The sequence below is a fragment of the Carcharhinus amblyrhynchos genome, chromosome 1 (assembly GCF_965287045.1).
Source record: "Carcharhinus amblyrhynchos chromosome 1, sCarAmb.v2.hapA, whole genome shotgun sequence".
NCBI lineage: Eukaryota > Metazoa > Chordata > Chondrichthyes > Carcharhiniformes > Carcharhinidae > Carcharhinus > Carcharhinus amblyrhynchos.
Window position 1 is genome coordinate 116753122 of NC_137324.1, and position 15320 is coordinate 116768441.

Below are 15320 nucleotides of genomic sequence, written 5' to 3' on the forward strand. Positions count from 1 at the left end.
AATAACTCCGATTCACGAAACCCACTTAAAAAACTTTTAAATCGAGTGATTAATCTCTCGTGAAAAAAACTTCTATTCAGACACCACATCAAAGTCAGCGAATCAATTATTTAAACTGTCAAACTGTGAACTCTGAACCCCCCCCCCCGAAACAATAGTAGTTTTGAAATTCAACTGGACAATCATAATTACATAATATCCTTTGAGGAAATGTCAAAGAACTCTATTTGAACTGCATGCTCAGATAAGGATGCAGTTTCTAACCTACACCACATGGACTGTCAATCAAAGCAGTCCTGCCAAGGTTTCTCTTAAACTCTCATTGGCAGGCTCAGCCTTTTTTAATGTTTAGAAGAGCATGGAATTTAAAAAGTTTCAGTTAATGACACTTAAATGTTATCTGCCCTTCAAGAGTTTTTACATCCAATGAAAAATGTGTGACTGCCAAATCACAAGGGTCTATTTGAACTCAGCATAAAGTTTAAAAGGCCCTGCTAAGTTTGATGTTTGCTCCTCAGAGTCACATCCTTCCCCATCCCTGGCAAAAACAGGATCTGTTGGAAATATGGATTTCCACATCCAGGTCCTACCCACAATTATTAAAGGTTTGCAGAATCTTCCTGACTCAGCACAAAATCTGGCCTGTTATTTTCATTTGCAATCATGCAAACACTCTGGTTATTGCTTTAGCTTACCAACATCACGAATAAAGTTTTGGGGCCGATGCCCTGTGTCCACAAAATGTTGGCAGTAGTCATTATGTGGGTTGAGGCTTTGTGTGCCCTGGTAGAAAAATGAACAGATTCAGTTACAGAAAAAAAGATAATGCAGAAGAATAATAAAAGCGCAAGGATATTTTTTGTGCTACCTGAACCGAAGTCTTAGAGCAAAACAAATAAATTTTAGTAGCGTTAAGGGTTTAAGAGATCAAGGCTAAATTTGGAAATATTACAATCGTTTTGTAAAAGTATGAAGATATGAAAAGGGTGTTTGGGTCAAAACTCAACATTTTATTCTCAAGTCCATAATATACAAGTTAGCCTTTGGTTTCATAATTCAGCATAAAAATACTGTAGATTGTATTCTCTACTGTGAGTCTACACAGTGGTCTGTCTAGTTCTATTTAATTAAAATACACAATCAGAGATAGTGTGGGTGTGGATTACTGATCTTCTGAATGATGCATTTTCAAGCAAATACTCATATCTTTAACATTTCCTCAAAGTGCTTCTTACAAAATATCAGCAATTAGCCTAACATCATGAAGCATCTTGTAAGAATTACATAATATAAAGACTACAGATTTACCATATGTAAAAATTATACAAATCAAACTGATCTACCAAATAGATAAACAAAATAGAAGAAAATTCTGAAGGATAGCATCTATCTCAACTAGGAGAGGCAAAGCATGATCAAGGATAGTCAGCATGGCTTCGTCAGAGGGAAGTCATGCTTAACAAATTTGAATTTTTTGAGGTTGTGACCAGGTGTGATTAGGTTTGTGCAGTTGATGTAGTTTATATGGATTTCAGCAAAGCCTTTGATAAGGTCCAGGCAATTGCAAATAATCACAAATTGGGAGATTGCAAATAAGGCAAATGCACATGGGATACAGGATTTGATAAAGTGGATTCAAAATTGGCTCACTTTCAGGAGGCAAAAGGCGATGATAGAAAACTGTTTTAGTGACTGGATGATGTGGAGATGCCAGCATTGGACTGGGGTAAAAACAGAAAGAAGTCTCACAACACCAGCTTGAAGTCCAACAGGTTTACTTGTAGCAAACGCCACAAGCTTTCGGAACAGGCTGTCCCTTTGGCAGGTAGGTGGGAGTTCTGATCACAATTAGGGCACAAAGACACAAACTCAATTTAAACGAATAATGATTGGAATGTGAATCTTTACAGCTAATCGAGTCTTAAAGGTACAGACAATGTGAGTGCATTAAGCACAGGTTAGAAGGATGTGTATTAGAACATAGAACATAGAACATTACAGCGCAGAACAGGCCCTTCGGCCCACGATGTTGCGCCGACCAGTTTTTTATTGTTTCCAGACAGGAAAGTTAATGAGATTTTACAAGACCAGGCAAGTTGTGGGGGTATAGATTCACACCGCAATATGCCAACATCTTCATGCACAGGTTCAAACAAGACTTCTTCACTGCACAGAACCTTCAACCGATGCTATATACTGGATACATCGATGACATTTTCTTCCTTTGGACTCATGGTGAACAATCACTGAAACAATTATATGGTGACATCAACAAGTTCCATTCTACTCACCATGGGCTACTCTCTGGAATTGGTTACATTCTTGGACACACGCACCTTCAAGAATAGCCACCTCAGCACCTCACTGTACTGCAAACCCACGGATAACCTCGCGATGCTTCACTCAACCCTAAACATGTTAAAGAAACCATCTCCCATGGACAAGTCCTCTGTATACACAGGATCTGCTCAGATGAGGTGCATTGCAACATACACTTCCAGATGCTGAAAGATGCCCTCATAAGAGCAGGATATGACGCACAACTCATTGATCGACAGTTCCGACGCGCCACAGCCAAAAACTGCACCGACCTCCTCAGAAAACAAACACGAGACACAGTGGACAGAGTACCCTTCGTCGTCCAGTACTTCCCCGGAGCAGAGAGGTTATGACATCTTCTCCGGAGCCTTCAACATGTCATTGATGAAGATGAACATCTCGAAGACGAACATTTGAGGACGGCCTCAACTGGGATCTTGGGTTCATGTCACACTATCTGTAACCCCCACAACTTGCCTGCACTTGTAAAATCTCACTAACTTTCCTGTCTGGAAACAATACACATCCTTTTAACTGTGCTTAATACTCTCTCCACTCACATTGTCTGTAATGTGACTTGATTAGCTGTAAAAGACTCACATTCCAATCATCATTCATGTAAATTGGCCAGGCAAAAGGCGGGGAATTATAGGCCGGTTAGTTTAACGTCTGTGGTAGGTAAAATGTTAGAATCCGTCATTAAGGAGGAAATTGCGAGGCATCTTGAAGGGAATTGCTTGATAGGGCGGACGCAACACGGTTTCATTAAAGGGAAGTCGTGTCTGACAAATTTACTGGAGTTCTATGAGGATGTGTCTAGGGCAGTGGATAGAGGAGAGCCGGTGGATGTGGTCTTTCTGGATTTTCAGAAGGCGTTTGACAAGGTACCTCACAAGAGGTTATTGCAGAAGGTCAGGGGACATGGAGTTGGGGGTAGGGTGTTAGCGTGGATAGAGGATTGGTTGTCAAATAGGAGGCAGAGAGTGGGGGTCAATGGGTGCTATTCGGATTGGCGGTTGGTGACTAGTGGGGTGCCCCAGGGGTCGGTGCTGGGGCCTCAGCTATTTACCATTTATATAGATGATCTGGAGGAGGGAACCGAGTGCAGGGTGTCGAAATTTGCTGATGACACCAAGATTGGGGGAAAGGCAAATTGTGCGGAGGGTGTGGAGAGTCTGCAGAAGGATCTAGATAGGCTGGGCGAATGGGCCAGGAAATGGCAAATGGAATTTAATGTTGGCAAGTGTGAGGTGGTCCACTTTGGTAGGAAGAATGGTAGGAAGGACTATTACTTACGTGGCGAAAAACTGCATCAGGCGACGGTGCAGAGGGACCTCGGGGTCCTTGTGCATGAGTCGCAAAAACCCAGCTTGCAGGTGCAGCAGGTGGTCAGGAAGGCGAATGGGATGCTGGCCTTCATAGCGAGGGGGATTGAATATAAAAGTAGGGAGGTCTTGCTGCAGCTGTATAGGGCATTGGTGAGGCCGCAGCTGGAGTACTGTGTGCAGTTTTGGGCGCCGCACCTGCGCAAGGATATTTTGGCCCTGGAGGGAGTGCAGAGGAGGTTTACTAGGCTGATACCGGAGTTGAGGGGATTGAGCTATGAGGAGAGGCTGAATAAACTAGGCTTGTACTCGTTAGAGTTTAGAAGAATGAGGGGAGATCTCATTGAGACATATAAGATGATGAATGAGATGGATAGGATAGAGGTGGAGAGACTCTTCCCGCTCAAAAAAGACAGTAGGACTAGGGGGCACAGCCTCAAGATAAAGGGGAGGCGGTTTAGAACGGAGTTGAGGAGGAACTTCTTCACTCAAAGGGTGGTGAATCTCTGGAATTCTCTGCCCGTTGAAGTGGTGGAGGCTGCCTCGCTAAATATTTTTAAGAAGCGGGTTGATGGGTTCTTGATAAGAGAGGGGATTAAGGGTTATGGGGAGAGGGCCAGAAAGTGGAACTGAGCCACAACAGATCAGCCATGATCTTATTGAATGGCGGGGCAGGCTCGAAGGGCTGGATGGCCTACTCCTGCTCCTATTTCTTATGTTCTTATGTTCTTAAATTGAGTTTGTGTCTTTGAGCCTTGTTTGCGATCAGAACTCCCACCCACCTGATAAAAGGACAGCCTGTTCCGAAAGCTTTACTACAAATAAACCTGTTGGACTTTCAGCTGGTGTTGTGAGACTTCTTTCTGTTAGGGACTGGATGTCACTGTCCAGTGGTAAATCACATGGATATGCGCTGGGTCCTGAATTATTTGTCATTTATATAAATTACATGGATGACTATGTGGGGGATAGGATTCGTAAGTTTGTTGATGACACAAAGATTGGCCAGGTGGTTAACAGTGAGGTCGAGTGTCTTAGTCAAATGGGCAGATAAGTAGTATTCAACACTGAGAAGTGAGGGGTGATACACTTTGGAAGGAACAATTTGACATGGAAATATTCAATAAACAGCATGACACGAGGAAGCTCTGTGCAACAAAGGGACCTTGGTGTGTTTGTCCATAGATCTCTGAAGGCGGAAGAGCATGTTAATGGACTGGAGAAAAAGGCATATGGGACACCTGCTTTCATCATCGAAGCATAGAACACAAAAGCAGGGAGTCACGTTGGGGTTGTATAAAACCTTGGTGAGGCCACAGCTGGAATACTGTGTGCAGTTCTGGTCGCCACATTATAGGAAGGATGTGATTGCACTGGAGGGGCTGCAGAGAACGTTCATCAGGATGTTGCCTGGTGACGCACGCCATGCCCCCCCCAACCATGACGTTCGTTGCTCTCTCTCTCTCTCTCCCCGTTTCTCTCTCTCTCCTTTCTTGAATAGCATTATTACATTTGCTAACTTCCAATCCACTGAGACCCTTTCTTTTGGGATCTTATGATGTGGGCCATCAGGTCCTGGGAATTTTTCCGATCTTAAGCTTCAAGTTTCTCCAGTACTTGTTTCGGTTGGTATTAATTACCCGAATTTCCTTTCTTATTAGCCTCGATGTTACCCTTGATTCCTGGTAGGACATATTTGTTTGACATCTGTCATTTCTTCATTCCCCATGATAATTTATTCTGTCTTTAAGAAACCAACATTTACTTTCATTGTTCTTTTCACGCTTGTAAATGCCGCTTCAGTCCATTATTTTGTTCGTGGCAAGTTTGACTCCCACATTCTACATTTTCCTTTTTTAATCAACTTTTTGGTGGCTCTCTGGTGATTTCTAAAGCATTCCTAATTTACAGACCTATTACTACTATTCTTTGCAACATTCTGTTAACCCAAAGTGATCACTGACCTCCTTAGCAAGCTATGAATGGATCTACCTTGAAGTTTTGTTTTTAATGAAATGTATGTTGATCTAATTCAGCCCACTTGCATAGTAAAGCCAAATACACTTGCAGCTGAAATACTTCCAGTTAACAATTGAGTTAACTACTGTTAACTCTAATTCCTTGTCTGCTGCAGTTAGTAAATCATCTGTCACTTTTCAGGCCTGTAGAATACCTGGTGAAAGTTAGATTTGTGGTTTTTCCACATTCATGAAAATCTTGACACACAAATATTACTCATCATCGCCGTGGAAGAAAAACACCCAAGCAGTACTTCTAACAATTTCACACATTGTCCAAGTGACCCTGAAACAACACGTATTATTCTTCATACAAAGTTTCTAAAGGATTTCTGAAGCTTCAAGACTCCGATAAGCACAGCTGTCAAAATCACATCTTTTCAAATAGTTCTACTGAATAGCCATGCAGGGAAAAATATTGAAAGCCTGAAAATATTGTTCTGTTGACATACCCACCAAGTGTATAAATGCTAAATGCTTTGACAACCAAATCACTAGTGGACAACAATATAAAAACTTTCAAAAGGAAATTCAAATTTAACAATCATGAATTAGCTTGAAATTAGCTCCCCCATTTATTGAGGCTCTGGATGAAATGATTACGCAGTTTTAGAGATGAACATCCAGAACTTCACAGAAATAAAACCACTGGTGTGAACATGATAAACCTATAGCCCTTGGTGTAGGTAAGCTGCTTGCCATCACAAGCTTCGGTCATAGAATCATAGAAACCCTACAGTGCAGAAAGAGCCATTTGGCCTATCAAGTCTGCACCGACTACAATCCCACCCAGATCCTACCCTCATATCCCTACATATTTTACCCGCTAATCCCTCCAATTTACACATCTCAGGACACTAAGGGGCAATTTTAGCATGGTCAATCAACCCAACCCACACATCTTTGGACTGTGGAAGGAAACCGGAGCACCAGGGGGAAACCCAGACACAAGGAGAATGTGCAGGAATTGAACCCAGGCCCCTGGAGCTGTGAAGCAACAGTGCTAACCACTGTGCTACTGTGTCATTGAACTGCAGTAACTGAAAACAGCTGGTGACTTTCTCAGGTTCAGGAAACACTCGAGTATCACTGGGTGGGTTACGTTTACATTTGTAAAATACATTTGCATTTAACTGTCCCTGTGGTAGGGAGAATTAATTCTTCTTACCACATTTCATTGTTATCAATGGACACTGGGATCTGGCCAGGATTGATTCATTTAATTAATGTCGATGTTTGCACTGGTAGGATAGTAATATCACAATATTAGGTGGAGATCTACCTGTTTTGTTTGTGTGCTCCAAGGCAAAAAAAACTTGGCCTAATTATAGAATCTTAAAAGTTTTGACAAAAGGTCATCTGAACTCGAAACATCAACTCTTTTCTCTCCTTACAGATGCTGCCAGACCTGCTGAGACTTTCCAGCATTTTGTCTTTTGGTTATAAAATCTTAATTATGCGACATTGAAAACATGGGAATGTACAATTATTGTTACAGAATATACTACAACTTTTAAAGAAATGCCATGACTTCATAATTTCAAATTCACATCCCACAGAAATAAAACCTCCACAGAAAAGGAGAATCATCTGTGGCTAAAACAAGAGATTAAAGATAGAATCAGATTGAAAGAGGTAATTTTCAGTTGTCTGAAGACAGGTTCAACTCACAGCATCATAACCTCTACCATGGGTAGGACAAAAAGGCAGGTCCCAAATCCACTCTAGGTGGAATGGACATTGATTAAACCACATGCTGTTGGCATGCAGTTTAAATTCTAGATTTTATTAATTGAATTTAAATTTCGCTAGCAATTTGAATCCACGTCCCCAGAGCATGAAGAGATATTCTATAATTTTTTAAATTCATTTATGGGATGTGGGAGTCACTGGCAAGGCCAGCATTTATTGCCCATTCCCAATTGCCCTTGAGAACGTGGTGATGAGCTACCTTCTTCAATTGCTGTAGTACTAGTGTTGTTGATACATCCAGAGGAGTTCCAGGATTTTGACCCAGCAACAGTGAAGGAACACTGATATGTTTCCAGGTCAGGATGGTGAGTGGCTTGGAGGAGTATCTCCAAGTGATGGTGTTCCCATGTGTCTACTGCCGTTGACCTTCTAGATGGTAGCAGTCTGGTTTAGCAAGTGCTGTCTAAGGAACCTTGGTATGTTCCTACAGTGCATCTTGTATATGATACACACTGCTGTCATTGTTCATCAGTGATAGAGGGAGTGAATGTCTACAGAAGTGGTGCCAATGGAATGGACTGCATTGTCCTGGATGGTGTCGGGTGTTGACTGTTGTTGAAACTACACTCACCCAGGCAAGTGGAGACTATTCCATCACACTCCTGACTTGTGATAATGGGCAGGATTTTGGGAGTCAGGAGATGAGATACTCATCACAGAATTCCTAGCTTCTGACCTGCTCTTGTAGCCACAGTATTTTTATGGCTATTCCAGCTTCGTGTCTGGTCAATGGTAACCCCAGGAAGTTGATAGAGTATCCAGCGACGGGGATGCCATTGAATGTCAAGGGGCATAAATACCATGGTGGTTTGTTTATGAATGCAAGACTTCATATGATGGTTATGTCTTCCTTAATTCAGGATACAATGGAGCATGTTGGAGGGAGCGATGTGACAACATACTAAATCTTTCCAAGACAAATCCACGTGACCTCAAAGTTATGAAGGCAGAAACTCAAATCGGAATCCATCAATAACAAGGTACAAGTTTTAACCTCTAAACACAAAGGAGGAGGCAGCTGGTCTTGTTGTGCACAGACTCAGTCATGCGAAGATTTGGAGAAGACAACTACTAATGTGTCATGTAGAGGAAAAGGACTGCTTTTGTGTCATCCTATAGAAAGAGTGCTTGTTTGAAGAGAATTGTGGAGAGGTAAAGGCAAGGAGTGAAAGGGTGCCTTGCTACTGGAAGTCGATTTTATTATGCCATGATTGAGTGATAGGACTTCCTTTTAAAAAGGCCAAATTCGCCCATGTATGGCAGGAACAGGAGATTTACTTGAGGCTCGGAAAAGCTTGAGACTTATGTACAAGACTACATCTTGGCTGAGAATGTGGTGTAGCGTAATGTATAATTGTGGCACTGGGTTAATGCAGACTATCTTTTCTGTAGTTTAGAGTATGAATGGACTATTAAGTTTAGCAAATGTAGATTTTAATTTGGTCAGTAAATGTCTTAAAATGCAAAATCTTGTTAAATGGTTATTTATGTTCACTGGGAAGTGAGTTTCACTTTCTAAAAGGAGATTGTTTTCTACAGGGTTCATACTGGGTCAAACATTCGATAACATCTCTGGCAAATATTGCAAACATTGCACTAAGTTTTGTAACTAATGTGCATTGTTAGCTGTGTAAAATGACACCTTGTCCTTAGTCTCCCAATTATTTTTAAGAACTTGCTGAATTTGCATGTTAGTTGTCCATTAAACTCGTCATATTGTGGTAAATTAGGCAATGAATAGCACAATTACTTTAACATCAATCAACCTCAGTAACCCATATATTCAACAAATTAAACTGTGGAGTCTCATTTCTTCAAACAGTGAATTGTTCTTAGAGATTTTGAATCTAACATATTTTAAACTTTATATTTTTGTCTTACTTTTCTTATTTTTCCTCCTTCAATCCAATCTTTCTTTCCTTCTCTTTTTCTACTCTGCAACTCTAATTCATCCTTCTTCACAATATTCCCTATTTCTTTCTCAATTCTGAAATCTCATTGATTAGCAAGACAGATTGTTATAACTACTGTTTACCAAGCTTCCAGATGGCACGTTGCTCTCAGCTTGTTAATATTGGCTCATGCTTCCAAATTACATGAAAATTTCTATTATTAATTTTTGCCAATATTGCCTGATCAGAATTCTGTCAATATAAAATATTTCTTGTACATTAAAAGCATTATTTTTATGCCTGAATAATGATGTGGCTAGAGACATTTACTTTTATGTATTATTAACTAAAAATTCTCATTGTCTCAAAGCTTTGAATCCAAGCAGTTCTCACCATTCTGATTGAAAGAAACATTACTTCGTGCACCCTGCAGGGAAATCAGGTCACCGATTAATATCACAACCCATAAGCTCTCCATTCTTGCAATTTTGGCCTTCTGTGCACTCTCCCCACATCCTTCACTTGCCAATGGTTCCTTTAGCATTCTAGGCCATAAACATCTTTGTTTCTCTCTTACACTCTACTTGGAAGCTTGTAGCTTACTCTACTTTAGCAATATCCAATAGCGAAAAAAAAGACCCAAGATGCATTCACCTTTAAGAATGTGCTGGAATCCTTATAGATTTCTTCATTATATTGCATTTCTGTTTCTTCTTCTTCCACCACTTCATCCTGCCAACAAAATAAATAACTTTTATTTGTGAACATTAAAATAGATTCAATATTCTAGAGGCATATTTCACTTAGAGGATTGATTGCGTTCACTCCTGCACAGTTAGCAGTCTTTAGAATATCACATTTGTATAGACTGCATTGAATAATTTGGTGAAGATATAATGCACCCTTCAGCTTTGCAATGAAAAATTAATATTCCTTAGGTTTTGTTTTAAAATATCAAAATTCCTACCCTAAAAGCCGTTTCACATCTTCTCTCCATGTACTTCTGGTCATGTCACTGATGAGGCAGAGACACATGTATTCCAGAGCAACTCTACACATTTTAACAGCAAAACCACAACCACAGACCAATGCCAGGAAGTACCTCCAGCTAAGTACACTGTATAAAATGTAACTGTTATCACATGACTTTGAGAGCTTCCTGACATTTGACAAGAATTTTGATTTTTCTTAAAGCAGGCCCAATTTAATATTCCGTTCAATTTTATTTAGGTCAATGTTTTACAACAGAACCTTGCTGACTAACCACAGATGTGAATAATATTCCACAGTTTTGGCCACAAGTATAAAATATCAATAAAAAAAACCTCTCACACACTTGCACAATGAAGGTGTGTGCGCTCCAAACATCTACCACTTATCACTAAACAAGTAAAATGCTCATTAGTAAAAGTTTTCATACACTCTACTTGTAATCTTGTCCTTTAGCAACAAATGGAAAGAAGTGTTAAAGCACGTACCCAACACTGCCTATTGACTAATTATTTACTAATCAAATACAACTAGCTACACCCAGATTCAATATTAGCAGCATGTGGAAGTGGGTCATTTATTAGATAGGACTGATTTAACATTCTTAAACTCAGTATATATTTAAATCTGAAATTTAGTTTTAAATTTTCTTCTTGCTATTTTTCTCCAAGTGAATAAGTATATTTAATGGCTGGTTGACTCAATAATAAATTTCAATAGTTAATTCAGAAACAAAGCCTTCTTGAGTTGATTCATGCATTAAGTGCAGATAATTTAAGAACATTCCTTTATTTGTCCCATTACAAGAGAAATGCAATTTCTTCAACTGCCATACAGTATGAATACCACAAATTTGACATAAATAACTGTCCACTTAAATAGGTCAATTGATTGAATAGATTTACAATCAATAGAAACTTAACTGAGAATTGAGGTAATGCATCTTGAAATGAAATGCTAAGAAGGCAAGAGCAGAAATAGATCTTGAAAAAGGGTTAGAATAAGTTGAAAAAGCTTCAGGTAAAAATAACAACATGCAATGTTAGGTTTTATAAGTAAAGACACTGAATTTAAATATTGTACCCATGAAAACTATTATTTAGGTTCTTGATGAAATAACATGCTAGCGTCCGATTATATGAAGGATTTTGTATCTATGCAGCAGGTGTGGAAAAGATTCACAGATGGTGCAAGAACAAGAGATGTTTGTTATAAAGCAGGAATAGGAAAACAGACTTTTCTGAAGCAAAATATCAAGGGCAGAGCTAGTATTCAAAATTTCAACAACTTAAATTTATAGATCACAGTTAGCTTAATAAAATGCTCCATAGCATTTCATAGAAGTAATATGAAACAAAATACGACAGAACTACATAATAAGATATCAGGTCAACTGACCTAAAGCTTGGTCAAAGAGGCAAGTTTTCAAAAGTGCTTGAAAGAAGAAAACATAGTAAAGAAGCAAAGGGAGAGGGAACTCCATAGCTTAGATTCTGGGCAACTGAAAGCACAGTCACCAATGAAGGAGCAATTTAAAGTGAGATGCTCAAGAGGCCAGAATGAGTGGAATGTATATGTCCAAAGAGTTTGGGGCTGAAGGAAATTGCAAAGATAGAAAAGGGTGAGGTCATGGAAGAATTTGAAACAAGGATAAGAGCTTTAAAATCAAGACATTGCTTGGCCAGATGTCAACATAAGTCAGTGAGCAAAACAGTGATGTGTGAACAGGATTTGCTGTGAGTTAAGACACAGGTGGCAGTTTTAAGTTTCCAGAGGTTAGAACGTAGGAGAGCAGCCAAGCGTGTATTGCAATAGTGGATTCTAAAAGTAACAAAGGTACTTATGAAGGTTTTAGCAACAAATGAGCTGAAACAGGGGCAAAGTGAAGCAATATTATGGGGGTAGGAACAGGCGGTCTTATTGATGGCATGAATACAAGATTAGTAGTTCAGCTTGGGCTCAAATTTGAAACCAAGGCTGTGAACAAATTGACTTAATTTCAAGAATGTTGCCAGAGAGAAGGATGGAGTCAGTATCTAGGAAATGATGTTTGGAGTGCAGACTGAAAAGAATAGCTTCAGTCTTTCCAATATTGATTGGAAGAAATTCCTGTTCATCCAGTACTGGATATTGGATAAACTGTCTACTAATTTAGCAACAGTGGAGGAGTCAAGGGAGGTGGCGGGGAGATAAAGCTGGATGTCTTCAGAGTATAAATGAAAACTAATGCACTTTCAGGTGATGTAACTGGAGAGCAGCATGTAGGTGAGAAATAGGAGAGGTCAAGTATGGATCTCTGGGGGACACCAGAGGTAATGGTGCCGGAGCAGGAAGAAAAGCAGTTGCAAATTATTCTCTGGCTACAATTAAATAGATAAGAATGAGACCAGCTGCACAAAAGTTCACTGAACATATTAGAGATTGTTTCTTGGAACAGTATTTTGTGTAACCAACCAGCAAGTAGGCCACTCTGGATTTAGTATAGTGTAATGAGGAGGGATTAATTGATAGCCTCATGGTTAAGGATCCTATAGGGAGTAAGAATCATGATTAAATTTTGAATTCAGTTTTGGGGGTGAGAAAGTGGAGTCCCACAGTAGTGTTCTGGAATTAAATAAAGGAAATTACATAGACATGAGGGCAGATTTGGCCTGAGTGAGCAGGAAGGCTAAAAGATAGGATAGCGGATGAGCAGTGGGAATTGTTTAAGGAGAGTTTAAAGAGAGACAGAGAAACATAGCTCTTCAATGCCTGGAGCAACCTAACACAAAGGAACATGGTTGCAGTTGACAGAAACCACATATTCCATCCTCAGGACATCCCTGTAAGAATTCCTCAGAATACTGTCCCAGACTATCTTAATTTGCTTCATCAATGGCCTCCCCACCCTCATTGCAAAGTTGGGGATGCTCATAATGGTTGTGGCTCAGTTCCATCTGCAAGTCCTCCAATAGCAAAGCAGTTTGCGACTGCATTCACCAAGTCATGGACATTTAGGCTTGACCATCTCCAGCAAGAGAGTGTAATCCTAATGCCTGACATTCAATACCACTATCATCACTGAAATACCCAAAACCAACATGATGGCCAGAAGTCACAGGGATAAGAATCACCTTTAAATTGATTGAAACTTTACTAGACTGATCATAAGTAGTAAATTCTCTGGTTACAAGAGCAAGTCAGACGCTGGGAATTCTGTAGCAAGTAACTCACTTCCAACTCCACAAAGCCTGTCCATCATCTGCAACAAACAAGTCAGTAGTACAATGGCGGACTCTCCTTTTGCTTGGAAGAATGCAGCTCCAATAGTACTAAAGAAGCTTTGCATCATCCAGGAAAATGCACTCTCCAACAGCTTAAACACTTTCTGTATCATCAGTGCACTGCAGAAACTCACAAATGCTCCTTTGACAGCACCTTACAAATCCAATGCCTCTATTGGCTAGAAGAAAAAGGACAGCAAACACATCGGAGCAGCATCAGCTGTCGGTTCCCCTCCAAGTCATGTATCATTATGACTCAGTTATACCACTGTTCCTTCACCATCTCTGGGTCAGAATACTGAAGTCTCTAACAAATCCAGTATCTATTGGTTCTGTTCTGAAAAGATGGCAGCATGCTGATGCAGTCGGTGTTGTAGCGACCACCCAAGTCATCAGGAACAAACAGTAAATACAAATTTAGGCTAGTTTTGTCAATTTCAAAAGAATACAAATCTAAAAACAATGAACAGGATTCTTATCCCAGTTCTGGCAAAATTTAAAGTTTACAGTGGATGTTTTTAATCAGATACGCATTTTATGATGAGTTTCATAAGCCAAACTATAAATTAAGTTCTGCTGGAAATATTTTACAGCTTTTATTCAAATGTTTCCATCATGTGGATTGGGCCAGATAAAAGAAATTGGATAGCATGTGTCACTTTTAGTTTGAAGGATGAAACAGAATAGTAGACATTGCAGTGATATAATTACTTTATACTCTTCAAATTCTTCTTCACTAGCTTCCCTTTCTTCAGGAAATTTACGCTTGGCAGTTGGTGCAGATGTGTCATATGATGCCCTAGAAATATCAAACAAAACATTTTCTTGTTTAAAAAGGCATCCATTAAAAACAATTATTACAGATGTAAGAATATTTCACTTACATGCACATGCAAAGTGTACTATAGAAATAGTGTACAATGTAAATAATGTACAAGCAACCCAAATAGGTCTGCTAAGGCTCTAAATGAAGCATCTGAATCATCTTTCTTATCCCTCCCCTATGAATTATTTACACAAGTGTGTTATGTTGTCAAATATATATTGCATTTTGTAAGTTAACAAGCCCGGCAGAGTAAAATAATTTTGCTACAGTAAATTATGGAGCTTAAACAATTGGGGACAAATGGAGCTTTAATATGGGATCAAAAACTTTAATGCAAAATAAAGTACATTTAAAGAGAGGGTTCTCAACAATGCTCCATTTTAATTAAAATTTATAAACGCCGACAATTTTCAGAATGCTGTCACAATCCAAAAGTGCACGTGCAATTTGTTTAATCAAAAGTTCAATCTTAAATTGATCATGTTTTGTTTTTAAATGGATGATTCCGACACAGGACGAGTTCCCCAATATTAAAGCTGCAGTCTCCATCAATCCATTGGAGAAATAAATTTTTCTTAAAGTACTCACCAAAATAGTCTGCTCCTTTAAAAAAAGGAAACAAAGACGTATCATGATCTAATATTGTTGACTAAATTGGAATTCTCACTACAAAAATGCAACTTTCAACCAGAAGATTCATCAACAAGTATCTGCACACCAAATGGCCCCATCCGCTGGTGCATATTCTTGATGCACAGAGACTACAACGTAGGGAAACAGGAAACAAAGCTTAATCCCAAATCTTTAGTGAAGTGATTAAGCATTTTTGTACTCATTCAAAAAGCTGATGGTGACAGAACTGTACTGAATTATACCAAAGACTCTCAATCTGATAACTTACTACAGATTCTTTTTTAACTGCTTATGGTTAAACA

General features: G+C 39.4%; 1 protein-coding gene across 2 annotated transcripts in view; it reads right to left on the reverse strand.

Moving 5' to 3' along the window:
* The window catches only part of mettl14 (methyltransferase 14, N6-adenosine-methyltransferase non-catalytic subunit), a 55391-nt gene that overhangs the window by 20355 nt on the left and 19716 nt on the right, over nt 1-15320 (reverse strand). Inside the window, exons 3-6 of one of the 2 annotated variants that reach the window (XM_080191425.1) lie at nt 14974-14988; nt 14271-14358; nt 9961-10038; nt 696-783 (exon numbers count right to left, since the gene is read on the reverse strand). In XM_080191425.1, coding sequence (XP_080047551.1) covers nt 696-783; nt 9961-10038; nt 14271-14358; nt 14974-14988 — 269 coding nt within the window. The remainder of the gene's footprint in view (nt 1-695; nt 784-9960; nt 10039-14270; nt 14359-14973; nt 14989-15320) is intronic. The other variant, XM_080191435.1, reaches the window with a different exon arrangement.